The 16,648-nt window shown below is 40.9% G+C and overlaps 1 protein-coding gene across 1 annotated transcript in view; it reads right to left on the reverse strand.

Moving 5' to 3' along the window:
- The window catches only part of LOC138631618 (calmodulin regulator protein PCP4-like), a 29,421-nt gene that overhangs the window by 1,866 nt on the left and 10,907 nt on the right, over positions 1-16,648 (reverse strand). Inside the window, exons 2-3 of the mRNA XM_069716674.1 lie at positions 12,850-12,901; positions 8,938-8,970 (exon numbers count right to left, since the gene is read on the reverse strand). Of these exons, the coding sequence (XP_069572775.1) occupies positions 8,938-8,970; positions 12,850-12,901 (85 nt within the window). The remainder of the gene's footprint in view (positions 1-8,937; positions 8,971-12,849; positions 12,902-16,648) is intronic.

Genomic DNA, 16,648 nt, shown 5'->3' on the forward strand with positions numbered 1-16,648 from the left:
AATTATTGTGAAACAGCCCGCATGCCTCATTTCCACCATAAATGGGCGTATGAACAGTGTGGTACTGGGCCACACCCTGTTACTGAAATATCACCAGCAGCTCAGATGCAGGAGGGACTGATTGGGGGAGCATAGTCTATGATTCACCAGAGCCTGGTTTGGCCCGGGGCATTGGTAGAGGCATTGTGGATGAAAATTAGGTGTGTGCATGGGGATGTTCATGAGTATCCCATAGTGTAAGTGGAAATTAGATACATGGGGAAAAAGTATAATGTGAAGGTTGTGGTTAGCTCCCGCCTTACGCACCCCCTAATCTTGGGGACAGATTGGCCAGGGTTTCATAAATGAATGGGGCAACGTGCGGGTGTGTGTTCACGACAGACAGGGTCATGCGATATGTGTGCTGTGCTCAGCGGTCACGCAAGGTTGTCTGATACTGCAGATGGGAAGGGGGAACCAGCGGAGCCTCCTGTGGAGACTCCACCAGTTCCCAAATTACACTCCATGGAGGATTTTCCACTTGAGCAGTCTCGTGATGACATTCTATGCTTTGCCTTTGACCAAGTGATAAGAATTGATGGTCAGTTGGTGTGCCCTAACACACTCATATCTGCACTTTTCAGTGATTAGGAACAGGCTGTATAGACTGAGTTGTGACACTCAGATAGGACAGGAAAACACCCAGCTTGAAGAAAATTGTCCGGAAGGGCTGAGCCCCGGTAAAAGTGAAATACAATACCTCTTGGACCTGCGAGCAAAACTCCACACACTGGGACGGATGTCACATGAGAATTTGCTCCAGGCTCAGCAACGTCAACAACGGCTGTACAACAGAGGGGCCAAGCTGAGGCAATTCACACCTGGAGAAAAAGTACTTGTATTGCTTCCTTCTTCCAGCTCGAAACTCCTCGCCAAGTGGCAAGTACCCTTAGTGGTCACACAGCGAGTGGGGGACGTCGACTATGAGGTGGTGCATTCTGACAGGGGCGGAGCTACACAGCTCTACCACCTCAACCTCCTAAAAGCATGGAGAGAGGCGGAGTATGTTTGTCTGGTGTCTGCGGTATCCGAGAGAGGAGCTGGGGCCAGAGTTTCCAAAGTCTACCAATCCTGCCTCGCTCCATTGTGAAGGCCATCTCTCCAGGACCCAGAGAGCAGATGTTGCCCGGTTGCAAAAGCAGTTTGCTGATGTGTTCTCCATCCTGCCAGGACACACAAACCTCATAGTGCATTAAATTGAGACTCCTCCGGGTGTGACAGTGCGGTCACGACCCTACAGGTTACCTGAACACAAAAGAAAAGTTGCTCAGAGTAAATTGGCTGCTATGCTGGAGATTGGGGTAATAGAAGTGCCTTGAGAGGACCGTCCCACTCCACAAAAGACCGGATCATTTTTCAAAAGACCGTCTCACTCCATGGGATCTTCTACAACTGACGATGGCACAGTGGTGCAGTGATTGGAGGAATCTTGTCGTGAGCGTATTGCGTCACTTCCTGTATACAGACATTGTGACTAGTGTCACTTCTCTGCTATTTCAGCTTCTTTTCCTGAATTATACTTATCTTAACTCTCTCTACACTTCTTCTAATCTCAAGTTAAAACTCACGCTTGCTCTTCTTGAGCAATTCCACTGTTACATCTTTGACCAACGTTCACTTAACTTGGCGTTTTGGTACTGCTAGCTTAGCAGTTAGCAATGGCTTCTCTCTCTCCCTCCACCTCTTCTTGTTTTTCCTGCCTGGTGTGACATGTTTAGTTACGACCCTGCCTCCCTTAATGATAATGGTACCTGTAATAAATGTAGTGTAGTTCGGGCTCTGGAGGCCAGGGTCATAGAATTAGAATCGCAGCTGTGCACCATGCTAAATAACCAGCTGGCTGTAGGAGCTTCTCATGGAGGGGGTGTACAGCTGCCCAGGATACAGGCTTAGTCAGCCGGTCCCCCGCAGCACCCGAACAGCCGGGACCGCAGGGCGGCTGGGTGGCAGTACGAAGGGGGCATATTCCCAAGAAGAAGCCCACGGTTCACCACCGACCCCTTCATGTCTCCAACCGATTTTCCCCACTCAGCGAAACACCCGCTGAGAAACCAACCCTGGTTATTGGAGACTCTATTTAACGTGAAGTTAGTGAAACCAGCGGCCAGAGTCAGATGTCTTCTGGCCAGAGTCAGATGTCTTCCCGGGGCCAGAGTCAGATGTCTTCCCGGGGCCATAGTCGGATGTCTTCCCGGGGACAGAGTCGGATGTCTTCCCGGGGCCAGAGTCGGATGTCTTCCCGGGGACAGAGTCGGATGCCTTCCCGGGGCCAGAGTCGGATGTCTTCCCGGGGCCAGAGTCGGATGTCTTCCCGGGGACAGAGTCGGCCAACATTGAATCAAACCTGAAACTGCTGGCTAAGGCTAATCATAAATACAGTCAAATTGTTATTAACGTCGGCAGTAATGACACCCGGTTATGCCAATTGGAGGTCACTAAAGTTAATGTGGAATCTGTGTGCAACTTTGTAAAAACAATGTCGGACTCCGTAGTTTTCTCTGGACCCCTTCCTAACCGGACCAGTGATGATATGTTCAGCCGTACGTCTTTACTTCACCGCTGGTTGTCGAGGTGGTGTCCCGCTAACAATGTGGGCTTCATTGACAATTGGAATAGTTTCTGGGGAAAACCTGGTCTGATCCGGAGAGACGGCATCCATCCTACTTTGGATGGTGCAGCTCTTCTTTCTAGAAATATGGCCATGTCTCTTAACAGCCCTAAAACCTGACATCCAGGGTTGAGGCCAGGACGCAGAGCTGCAGTCTTACAGCTCCTCTGCAGCTTCTTTACAGCTATCACTCACCCAAAACATTCAACATCCTATAGAGGTTGTGTCTGTACCCAGACCACCTATATTTAAACAATGCAAGGAAAGATGTATCAATAAAACATTTTACAAAAATGTATCCTACCAAATTAATGGATAAAAAAAAATCTGACAATTAAAAGCGGACTATTAAATATGAGATCTCTGGTCTAAATCTCTGTTAGTAAATGACTTGATAACTGATCATCAGATTGATTTACTCTGTCTCAGAGACTTTGCTGCAACAGGAAGAATATGTTAGTATTAATGAAGCAACTCCTCCTAGTCATATTAATTATCATATTCCTAGAGATTCAGGCCGAGGAGGAGGAGTGGCAGCAATCTTCCACTCAAGTTTATCAATTAATCCTAAACTTAGTTATAAATCATTTGAGAGTCTGATTCTTAGTCTCTCACACCCAAACTGGAAAGCAGAGAAACCGATTCTATTTGTTGTTGTTTATCGCCCACCTGGTCCTTATTCAGAGTTTCTAACTGAATTCTCTGACTTTTTATCAGATTTAGTGCTGAGTTCAGATAAAGTGATGAGAGTGGGAGACTTTAACATTCATGTTGACATAGACAATGACAGCCTCAGTTCTACTTTTAGCTCATTATTAGATTCTATAGGCTTTTCTCAGAATGTAAATAAACCCACTCACCGTGGTAACCACGCCCTCGATCTGGTTCTGTCATATGGCATGGAAACTGAAAATGTTATTGTATTTCCTCAAAACCCAGTTTTGTCGGACCACTTCTTGTGGGACGAAATCCCACTACAGTAGATGTCTCAGATAATGCTGTGGCCAAGTTTAAGGAAGCAGTTACATGCTTATCCTCTTCGATGCCGTGTGTTAAAGCAGTGGAAGGCATCTACGTTGATCTTAGTCCCGCACAAGTGGATCATCTGGTAGAAAACACTGCAGTATCTCTGCTACAACTCTAGATAATGTCAACCCCTCTGAAGAAGAGAGTAATGAACCAGAGGAAGTTGTCTCCATGGTACAACTCAGAATTACGCTCTGCTAGGCAGGCGACTAGAAAGCTGGAAAGGAAATGGAGTTCCACTAATTTAGAAGAATTTCACCTGGCCTGGAAGGAAAGTCTAAGATTATATAAGAAAGCTCTTTGTAAGGCCAGGGCTTTATATTATTCATCATTAGATAGAGGAAAACAAGAACAACCCCAGGTTTCTTTTCAGCACTGTAGCAGGCTGACAAAGAGTCCCAGTTCTGTTGAGCCCTCTATTCCTTCAGCTCTCAGCAGTAATGACTTCATCAACTTCTTTATCAATAAAATTCTCATTATTAGGGAGAGAATCGGGCCGACCCTTCCTGCCACAGTCACTGATGTGATGTTAAGCACAGCAGCCCTGGAAGCAACTGTAGGACCAGATGTAAACTTGGAACATTTCTCTCCTGTTGAGCTCTCTGAGTTAACTAGAATTATTTCTTCATCTGGATCCTCTAGCTGTCTGTTAGATCTCATCCCAACTAAACTTTTTAAGGAAGTCTTCCCTTTAATTAATACTTCCATATTAGATCAGATCAACCTATCTATTGTAACTGGCTATGTACCGCAGGCTTTTAAAGTGGCTGTAATTAAACCTTTACTTTAAAAGCCGACTCTTGATCCAGCTGTTTCAGGAAACTACAGACCAATTTCCAACCTGACGTTTATTTCTAAAATCCTTGAAAAAGTTGTTGCAAATCAACTTTTTGATCATTTACAAAGGAATGATCTGTTTGAAGATTTTCAGTCTTTAGAGTTCATCATAGCACAGAAACAGCTCTGGTGAAAGTTACTAACGACCTTTTATTAGCCTCAGATAATGGACTTGTCTCTGTACTTGTTCTTCTAGACCTTAAGTGCTGCTTTTGATACGATTGATCATACGATCTTATTACAGAGAATAGAAGACATTATGAGGATCAAAGGAACTGCATTAGACTGGTTCAAATCCTACTTATACTACTTAGATTCCAGTTTGTCCATGTGAACAATGAGTCTTCCAGACAAACAAGAGTTAATTATGGAGTTCCACAAGGCTCAGTGTTAGGCCCAATACTTTTTACTTTGTACATGCTGCCATTAGGAGATGTCATCAGGAAGCACTGCATAAACTTACATTGCTATGCAGATGACACTCAGCTAATTCTTTCTATAAAACCAGATGAAACTAATCAGTTAGTAAAATATCTAAAAGACATAAAGGCCTGGATGACCAAAAACTTCCAGCTTCTAAATTCAGACAAAACGGAAGTTATTGTACTTGGTCCTAAACACCTCAGAAACTCTTTCTGTAATCACTTAGTTAATCTAAGTCTTGTCTTGGCCTCCAGCACCACTGTGAGGAACCTTGGAGTCATCTTTGATGAGGACTTGTCCTTTAGACAGCATATAAAGCAAATCTCCAGAACTGCCTTCTTTCATCTACGTAATATTAATAAAATCAGGAAAATCCTTCCTCAGCGTGATGCAGAAAAACTCATTCATGTATTTGTTACTTCTAGGCTAGATTATTGTAATTCCTTGTTGTTAGGATGTCCAAATTACTAATTAAAAACCCTGCAGTTGATCCAAAATGCTGTAGCAAGAGTACTGACGGGATTTAGCAAGAGAGATCATATTTCTCCAGTTTTAGCTTCTCTTCACTGGCTTCCTGTTAAATCAAGAATAGAATTTAAAATTCTCTTGATGACTTACAAAGCTCTAGATGACCAGGCTCATCATATCTCAGAGATCTTATGGAACCATATAATCCTAGCAGAGCACTTCTCTCTCAGTATGCTGGTCTACTTGTGGTTCTTAGAGTTTACAGAAGTAGAATGGGAGGCAGAGCTTCAGTGTTCAGGCTCCTCCCCTGTGGAACCAGCTCCCAGTTTGTGTTGGAGGGGCAGAAACCCTTCTAGCTTTAAGATTAGACTCAAAACGCTCCTTTTTGATAAAGCCTATAGTTAGGGCTGGCTCAGGTAGACCTGAACCAACCCTTAGTTATGCTGTTATAGGCCGAGGCTGCTGGGGGACCGCCTTACATGCTGAGCTTCTTTTCTTTCCTCCTACTCTTTAACTGACTCGTACCTCACTGTCTTTTTCTCTTCCACAGTTTTTGCTTATTGTCTGTTGTCTCCATTCAGTTCCCTCGCTCTCATAGTTTCTCTTCTTTCTTTTGCAGATGTCCCGTGATGGAGCTGCATGTCTCTGCTTGTCATCTCCACCAACAGTTCTTCTCTTGTATCTCTATGCTGTCCTTTTCTCTCTTTGTACTCCTCTCACCCCAACCGGTCAAGGCAGATGGCCGCCCACCTCTGAGCCTGGTTCTGTCGGAGGTTTCTTCCTGTTAAGAGGGAGTTTTTCCTTCCCTTTGTTGGAGGTTTTTGTCCCTTAAAGAGGAGTTTTTTCCCTCATAGCTTATGTGGGAATTGTTGAATTGTTGGGTTTCTCTGTATAATATTGTAAAGTCTTGCTGTAAGGACTTTAATGTGTTAAGTGCCATGAAATAACCTATGTTGTGATTTGGCACTATATAAATAAAATTGAATTGAATTGGTGTAGCCCCATCGTTCTTGTTGTCAAGAAGGATGGATCTATACGGTTCTGTGTGGACTATCACAGGGTGAATGATGTGTCACGATTTGATGCTGATCCAATGCTCTGGGTTAACGAACTCATGGACCGACTGGGCACTGCGCGTTTGTCCCAGCAGGTGGGTTGACCGCCTCGTTCTATACATCAGCTGGAAACTATTCGACAGGGAGGCCAGGTACAGCAAGGTGGAGAAAGAGTGCCTTGCCATCCGGTGGGCGGTCGACTTCCTGCGTTACTACCTCCTGAGACGCCCATTCACCCTCTGTTCGCACCACGCTCCGCTCCAGTGGCTCCACTACATGAAGGATACCAACGCCTGGATCACTCGGTGGTATCTGGCTTTACAGCCCTTTAATTTCAAAGTGGTCCAGTGGGGGTGCAGATGACCGTGGCTGACTCCCACCCTCGGAGGGAGGGGGAGTAGGTTAAGTAGGAGGGCTCCCCAGCCTAAGTCGGGTGGTGAGGGTATGTGGTGGTGGGGGATGGTTTGGCTCAGCTGCAGGAGGGACTGATTGGGGAGTGGTTCAGTGGTTCATTCTCCCAATCAGGTGCCATGAAGAGGCTTGATTAGCCCAGCTGCTTTCAATTACTGATTGTCTCTCTCGCCCCATAAAGCCACAAGCAGGACACCAGATGGCTCTCACTACTGGGGACACTAAGCAACAGGTTAGCGGCAGGAGAGACATGTGCCGGGTACTCGAATGCTCAAATGCTTGAATGCTCAGCAGGAGAGCAAAGTCATTTATATTTATTGTTTGTGGTGAAATAAACACCTTGTGAAACTGTACCAGGGCTGTATGTTGTCGTTCGTGCTGAAAGAGCCCACAGTGATAGCAAGATGTCTGTCACAAACAGCTTTCAACATTATTAGACCTGCCAATGGCAAGAAGGGCCAAGAAGACTTGGTGTATTGACGTAGAAGAACAGTTGTCATTAAGCGTGACCGCTTTGCATGACTGTGGTTATTTATAACTCCTATATCAAATATGTCACATGTATCTGTAAACTACATGGTGATACCTCATTGTCATAATCAAAAAAAGGAAGCACTCATATTTTAATAGGCTTTACAGAGAACATCACAGATGAGAATAAAGTTAAAAGATTATTGACAAGAATGTTTCTAAAGTGTAACTGTATTTGATATTAGACATATAAATGCAAATTACTCTGTAGATTTCAAAAATCATATTCAGGAAACAGACAAGAAACCTTTAACATGGTTTTACTGTAAGATTACATATTTCCTTCACCTCAAAAAAATAAACTAATTCTAGAAAACTGTGTACACTCAAAATGAATAATGCATGGTTTTCATGCATTATAGCAGTAAATGTATTTGAAGACTAGGCTTTCACATGGCAACCAACAGTGACATCATCCATTGGATTGTTAAAACATTTTTTAGCCTCGAGTTCAGATTTGGGCCGGAATTAGATTTGGATGAGCTTGGGGGAGTGAGCGGTGGATCTGACTCGAACTGATTGGAAACCCGGCGATACTACGTTCTGCCCACCGATACCCGTAACCTGACTCCACCACAGGCCTGATAATCAAGTAGACACGCCCCCAAACACACAGCTTTTTAAAGCTTATTTTCTAATTAATGACAGGATTTTTTTTCAGATGGACTGCAATGAAAACTAATAAGAAGGACTGACTTTAGCTAGCAAAACTGAAATAAGCTGTGAAAAAAATGTATTGATTTAGAATCTTGAGACTAGTTGAATGGGAGCCTATAGAGCAGGAGTTTTTTTGGAGCCATCGGCCTCAGTCAGTGTACCTAACTAATATTTAACACTCACCTTCTCAGTCACTTTCATGGCCTTAATTTATATAATTGTCAGGGTGGTCCAGTTGCACTGTTAAATGAGCAACCTCGTTCTTGTCAGTTGTAAAAGTCATTTTAGATGCCTGACATTCTATAAAGGGACACTGAAGAAGCACACACTGACAAATGTAGCCAACGAGGAGAGTACTCTTTATAGTCCAATACAGAAGATTTTGTTTTTTTATGACAAAAGACAACTCCCATAACCCTCAATGTACCATATTATCCATCCACTGCAATAATAATCCTCAAGATCCTCAAGATTGAAGAGAACAAGACACTTTACTGAATCAACACAAATACGGCTCATTTCAAAGTGCATAATCACACAGACATTATCAGATACAGAAGAATCACATTGTTGGCATTGAGGTGCACAAACAATAGGCGAACAGGGAAAACTAAAGTTAAGTCAGTGCTGACGACTCAACAACCCAGAAAATAGGATTATAACGTGAGAGATTCGGTTTCATGTGATGTGGCTTCAATTCTCACTGCAATAAAACACACCATTGCTCATTCACTCAACAGGTCAGTTGTTTATTCAAGCACAATAGTTGTCATGCAGTCCAGTGCTCCGTGCATGATTGGAAATAATTGTGGTGACCTGCTGCAGTGTGGTGAAAGTGTGCGCGCTGGTATAAACGGTGTTATTTCCAAAAGGCCTACTTACATTTAGATGTAACCTTTTGCTGACCTTGAAGCCCTTGGATAACAATGAAAAAAAAATTCATATTTCATAATTGTAGAAGCCACGCAAACCTCTCTCACACACACACACACACACACACACACACACACACACACACACACACACACACACACACACACACACACACACACACACACACACACACACACACACACACACACACACACACACACACACACACACAGCTTCCTTCTCCACAATCACACCGGCTCCACAGGATCAATGCCCTTTACACCACAGAGAGCGGGAGACTCTTAAGTAATGTGTCGTGCTGCTGCACGAATAATTCAAATTTCCACAATGGATGATGGGAGTATTTCAATATAAGGTTTGTAAAAGGTCACGTTAAAATTGGTTCCTGGGAGATTTAAGGCAGCCTAAGAGTATAGGGACAATGATTGATGAAGGTCCGGTAAAACAAATGCTGAGCATCAAGATCACTAAAGGGTGACCTGTGAAGCCAAGCAATGTCAAATTACTATAAATATTCAAATATCAAAGTCCCTTTGAAGTATAAATAAAAATATGTTTTGAGTTCTTCAATCAGAAAATTTATGAAAAAAACACCCAGTTGCAGTAACATTGCTGCTCTTTTAAGAGCAAAGTTCTCTGGTAACTCAGCTGAAGATATTTTATACAAACCTATTTTACAAACCTATTTTATGCAAACCTAACTGAAAAGAGCTAATGCCAGAAAATAACCAGAAGAGTTGTGAGTTTTTGTTGACCCCTGTAGAGACTGAACAGGCTAACAGAGCTTGTGGGCCTGTGTCAGCTACAACAGTGTGTAGTCAGCGAGGGGGCGGGGCTCTGTGTACCTGCCTCGATGTTTGGACACAGCTTGTATCTTTATCAACATGGATATTGACACAATGACTCGGATGATACTTGTACTCATCAAAAGTAAAATATCCATACAGAATACTTGTTTAAGCCGAGTACACATCTCGTCCCTAACGTTTACCACTCTGTAAACTGTAAACTGAGGACACCAGTTTCCGGAGTTTTGAAGGTGAAATGTTGTCCCATTCCTGCTTGACATATGATTTCAGCTGCTTAAAAGTTCAGTACTAGTGCCAGTACATAGTACTTCGTCATTTTCTTTCTTTCATGATGAACCAAATATTTTGAATGGGTGGCTGGTCTGGACTGCAGGCAAGCCAGTTTAGCAACCGAATCTTCTGCCACAGAGCAATGTTGTTATTAAATGTGCAGAATGCAGTTCGGCATTGTTTTGCTGAAATAAGCAAAGCTTTCCTGAAAAAAAATATTGTCTGGGTGGCAACATATGTTGCTCCAAAACCTGTATATATCCCGTAAAGCATTAAGGTGTCTTCCCAGATGTGCGAGCTACCCGTTTTATGTGCACTAATGCACCCCCACACCATCATGGATGCTGTCTTTTCAACTGTGTGCTGTTACAAAGCTGGATGATCCCTCTCCTCTTTAACAATTCTACATTGAGGAACATTATATTTAGATTAGCGACCCCTGACATGCTCTTTTTAAACTCAATCATTTTACTGACCTGTTGCCATTTAACCTAATTAGTTGAGATGTTCGAACAGGGGTTTCTACACAACCTTTTTGCCCCTGTCCCAACTTTTTTTAAACTTGTTGCTGGCATCAAATTCAATTTCATAAATTAATATAATTTCTCAATTTCCACATGATATGTTGTTTGGTCTATTTTCAATGAAATACTGGCTTATATGGTTTGCAAATCATCGGTTTCTGTTAAATATATACATTTTACGTAGCGTCACATCTTTTTTAGAAACATGGGGGTTGTACAGTACAGTAATGTTGTTATTGGGCTACAAAGCATTAAAATAACATGTTAAAAATAGGGTATTTGCAATATCAACAGTGTTGTAATTTGCGTTAAGAATCTGGGCTAACTTTAGCTAAAGGGGCAATTTTGAATTAATGTTTAAGCAAGAAAATAGTTGCACTTTATATTGATCTATGAAAAACTAAAGAAACAAAACAAAAATAAAAAATAGAGAATACAGAAATTGGATAATATAATTATGCAATGAATGCAATTCACACTTCTATCAATTAAGCGTCCTAAAATCGCTCCCTCTCGCTGCAACGGTGTTTCAAGGTCTTTACAGTGTTATCAGCAGCCTGGAAAGAAAGGAGAGGTGACACATGGTCTCCTGGTACATGCTTTATGTGCTGAATGGGGCGATGTAGCCACTTAGCAGTGAACAGGCTGCTATTAACCTGCTGCATCCATTGTGTGAGGACAGAGTTAACTTCAAAGAGTGGAAGGGATCACATTTACTGATTCCTCTGTATATCATATCATATGCTGTCATGGGACGTAATTTAGTAAATGGTCAGACTTTAAACAGACTTTTTTCAAAGCTTAGATAGCATTTGTTACTCGTGCGAGCCAAAATGAAAATGTCAGACTGCTTCTTCTTCATCTCACCTGAGCTGAGGTCATAAAAAAAAACTTTCACTGTTGTGAGGTTCATTAGAAACAGGCCATTTTGTTCTTGCATACTTTAAAATTACCAGGATGACAGCTCTGTGCTTAACATAATTTCTGAATTTCAAAGGATTTTTTAAACTCGAGGGATTTGAATTACATTATTATGCCAACCATACAATGGCCCAGTTTACAAAGTAGGTCTTCCTCTGAATTGCCACCATGGTAAAAACAACTGGTTTGTTGTTTCTTCTAAAAAAAAAAGCGAGGGAAACATATTGAAATAAACTATTCTGACATTTTCTCCATGTAAATACTGGGGAAAAATAACTTTGCGAAAAAAATTAGAACGTGTGATGGGTATAGTCAGGCATGATTGCATGATACAGGTTTATTTTACTATCAGTTTGTAATAAGAGGTAATGAAGTCACCGAAGTCGCACAGATCATCTGAAGATGTTTCCTGGGGTTTCTATTTAATATTAAAAAAAAATCAGTGTAGTATTTGGTTAAAATTCCCAGAGATGTAACAGTTCTGCTCTCTTGTTTTGAAAATTACCGAGGTGACAAATAATATAACATCAGGAATTAAACTATTAGGTCAAGTCACCAGCTTGCAACTTATCTCTGGAACAAAGGATCAGTCCAGTGTCAACACCCGTTACATTTACACTGTACTTGGTGACAAATGCAGTCCAGTAGTAAGACACTTGCACAGTTTTGGCTTTTGTTCAGACTCGTTTTAGTACAGTCCATTTGGAATTAAATTATGGCTACCACATTAATATGCCAATTCTAACCTATAATTTCAGAAGTTTTGTGTCAGTATTGGGAAAAAAAACTGCATAGGTGTTACTGACCTTTTAACAAATGCTGCCCAAATTGCAATAGCAAAAGTAATTGGACACTTGGCTACTAAATGTTTCTTGGGCAGCCATGTGTTTCTTTAATTACAACAACAATATCAAACAGTAAAGTTATACGGACTGTACTTTTGGACCCACTGACCAAAGTTATACTGTAAACTAAACCATTCAAAAGTGTATAAGATGAGTAAAATCAGCTACTACAACATTAAAATTAAGCTTATGTGTTTCTGCAACAGTGATAATAATGAAACTGGATGATCCAGTTTGATAAGTTAACAGTTACAGAACCCATTTTGGCTGTATAATGCATGCTTTGACATTTATACTTCAAGTACATTTTTCTGGTCATATTTTGTACTTTTACTTGAGGAAAGTTTTGAAGTGGATTTTAATTTGTATGCTGGGTGATTTAAAAAACAACCTTACTCTAAGCTGCTATTTTGTTCTGTCTCCATATGTAATCTGAATCTATGCACCAAACAGGCTTTGGCGAAAACTGCACATCATTAATGTTCTATGACAGAAATGTCTTTCTGTTGGGTGTGCTGAAGAAGAAAATACCTTGGCCAGCAGATGATTTGCTGTTTCCAGTCATTGCTCCAGATGCTTGTCTCTGCAAAGCAAAAAAGAAAAATATAATCAGCATTTTTTCGAAAGATTAAGCCAAAACTCCAGACGTGAATGGAGGAATACTGAAAATGTTTTTCCCATTATAATTTATTTTCTACCTATTCCACAAAATGCTAATTCGCACAACAGTTTTATTTTAAGATATTTATTGAAGACAAAACCAGATTTAACACATTTCTTAGGTTTAGCGAAAACATTAAAGAAGGTCACTGGAAATCATCTGCCGACTAAACTCAGTCACACTGCACATGCTACAGGACAGTTTCTGCTTTATGTGAAGGGAGTCAGGATGAGATATGTTGATCGAGGAAAAAGGTTCAGACATGATAATTAAAGGGGCATGGAAGATAAAATGCATGGTTGAAAGTTTTTCAGGGCTAATTACAGGAACACACATTATCCATGTTTCTGCAGCAGAGGCATGCCCTCTCTGCCTGCTCTAACAGCTCCTGACAATACTCCCCTGACAGGTTGCTGCTGTTCTGCAACCTTTCAAGATGCACACAGGCCCCGATGTGAAAAAGCTTCCAAATGCACACACTGCAGTGAGAGATTTTGCTTCAGTTGCAACATTCACATCATAAATTTGTTTGCTTGCCGTAAAATTATTTTTCATCACACTGAGTTTTAATCTGCGGGTAACATTTTCCAGTTATTTAACGAACTTCGTTTTTGCCAACATCGATGTGTTATCAATTCCAGAACGTAATTTATTCAGCTAAGCATTGTGGGATTTAATTTAGTGTGCATTGTATTTCACAGATTCATCTGCTCAACAAAGACCTTCTCTCCACCGGTCTTAATGTAACCTAAATTATTAATCCAATGCTTTCAATAAATTTCAAATGCCAAAGCAGTTTTAATGTGTGTGAAGAAAGGGAGAACAAAACAAATATGAAACCCAACATATCTTCCCCATGTCCCTGTATGTCATCACCAGAGCCAAAGAGGAACTTGTTTGGCATCATGGCCATCTGTTTGTCTGTTTATCAGCAAAACCCAAAGTGTTAATGCCGCTGGGATTTTCAGTACCACGCTGAGTCTCATCTGCTTGATTGTGCTCTGGTATTTAGTTGGGTAGGAGTGGTGCCATGCAATGATGGTGCCATACATTATACTTCCACCCACCACAAGTGAGCATTCAGCGGGACAGCCAGAGCTGACGCTTAAGAGCAGATCAACAATAATGTTTGAGTAATTGTCTTGGAGCAGTGTAACGATGCAGTACAATATTGAGAGAATCAAGACAGATGGCTCAAAAGGATGAATATAGCCATAAGTGGCAATTTGTAGGTTCAAATCTTCTAGTGATCAAAATAAGGAATCAGCACCTTTATCTAAAACTAAAGGTGTAAGCAGTAAAAAACTGGTTGAACATGAATATCTACCAAGTTTTTAAATGTTCCACTTTTTGACTGTTAATTATAATGGTAAAACCTTGCCAATTGTATTTATATTCCTTGGAAAGTATATTATTTGCACATAAGCCCTAGTTATAGTAAAAGGTTTAATGTCTGTAGCTCTTTCAAACTCACGGGAAATTGAGCAGGAATAAGATGGAGCATAATGAACAATATGCCCAAAAGCACCAATCAACTGTTTAAACTTAAAACCCTTCCAACAGTCAAAACATTGGTGATAAAATTCAGATTTTATTTTTTTAAATCACACATCTTGTGATGATGTCTTGTATACTGTCAAATATTTAGTTAAAGTTTGAGCAAACATTTGGTGTTTTGAAAAATCTTACGCACACAGTACACATTACAGTGAGATAGAGTGTTACTGTGGACATACCATTTGACCAAACTGAACCCCATTGATAGCATTTGATATCTAGTATCTAAAGAATGCAAGAGTCAATTTTGGTCCCATTTAAATGAAATGTTAATTTCTTTTGCATATTTTGAAAAATATAAAGTAACAGACTTCTGAATTGACTACAGGTTGCAGTGAGCCAAAGTTTTGATAGATTTCAGTGGATATGCTGAAAAAATGGCAGCTCTAAAGGTGATCTATTTTCACTTTTAAAGGTTTGAAATGGGACATTTTTATTTCTTGTACTAACCCACAAACACTTTAATCAATAATTACCAAATTGTATCTATTGACTGACTCATGAAACTAGAGCATTCCAACCAAATGTAATTCACATCTGTACAGCCAACACGGAAATATAAACTTTTCACATTTGTGGCGCCCCCTAAAGTCAGGCTCATAATACTTTGAAAGGCCTATTCCCAAACACGGTCTGAACATACAGTATCTACCAGGAGTTATGATGACTAGAGAAATAACTAACAAGTTATAAACTATTTTCCTTCCAAGACCCTCCCTTTGTAAATGTTATTGGTCAATATCTTGAAAGCCAAATAAGATATCAAAAAGCTTTATCTAAGTTTTAATCAGCTTTCTTTGATGATCTCCAAAAAATGTGGTAGTTCCCTGTTTTTTTTTCAAAATATAAAAAATGGCAAAAAATCTATTATGGCAGACATCCGACTCATAATGTGTGTGGCGGGTGGCCTTTCAAATATTACATTTTTTGACCTTAATTATAGCACCACAATCCGACCAATTTTCATGTTTCTAGTCTCTCTCCTATTTATCCCTGATGATTGGGGCGTCCATGATTTCCAAAAAGAATTACAAATTTAGAATTGTCAGACACAAATGGCAACCAGCAGTGACGTCACCCATTGGTTTGTGAACGGCTGTGATGGAGGCTCAAGTTCGGATTTTGGCCAGCGTCGATTTGGAGCCAGAAGTGACCATATTTGGACAAGATGGGGAGGAGTGAGCTGTGGATTGGACTTGATCTTATTGAAAACCCAGCAATACTACATCCCACCCACTAATAGCCATAACATGACTGCACCATAGGCCTGTCAGTCAAACAGACATGCCCCCCAAAAAATGTTTTGAAGCTTATTTTCTAATTATTGATTGGGTCATTCTCAGATGGATGGCCAGAAAAATCTTAAGCTGAGCAATAAGCAATAAGGCACTAGTGAGCTAGCACAATTAAAATAACTCCTTGGGAAATGTTATTCACTTAGAATTTTATGAGACTAGTTGAATGGGAGTCTATGATGCTTTATGGAGCCAACTTCTAGTGGAACTTAGTGGTATTGCAGCTTAAGGCACTTCTGCATCAGCCTCATTTTTCAGATCCAGAAGCTATGTCCACTTTTATACTCAGTCAATGGTCAGACCACAGGACAATTTTCTACTTTGCCTCAGTCCATTTTAAATGACCTCGGGTCCAAAAAAGGCTGCAGTGTTTCTGGATCATATGGCTTCCTCTTTGCATGGTAGAGCTTTAACCTGTATTTGTGAATTTTTCATCACTGTTCCTGAGCCCAAGCAGTGATTTCCCCTCCAGAATCGTGTCTGTTTTCAATGCAGTCCTGCCCGAGGGTCCAGCGACCATGGCCATCTAATATTTGTTTTCTGCCTTTTTCCTTGCTGACAGAGATTTCTTTCTGTACCATAGGTGATGAAATCCCCAAATTCTTTGCAATCTTACATTGAGGAACAGTATTCTTAATTTTTGCACTATTTGCAGATGCAGTCTTTTACAGAGTGGTGAACACCTGCCCATCTTAACTGCCAAGAGACTCTGCCCCTCTGGGATGCTCTGTTTATACCCAGTCATGTTACTGACGTGTTGACCTAATTAGTTGTGAAGTGTTTGACAAATTGTCTCTTTTGGCCTTACATGACCTTT

Source organism: Brachyistius frenatus, unplaced genomic scaffold, assembly GCF_029030835.1.
Source record: "Brachyistius frenatus isolate BFR_SWC_R1_liver_20210118 unplaced genomic scaffold, ASM2903083v1 Contig_161, whole genome shotgun sequence".
NCBI lineage: Eukaryota > Metazoa > Chordata > Actinopteri > Embiotocidae > Brachyistius > Brachyistius frenatus.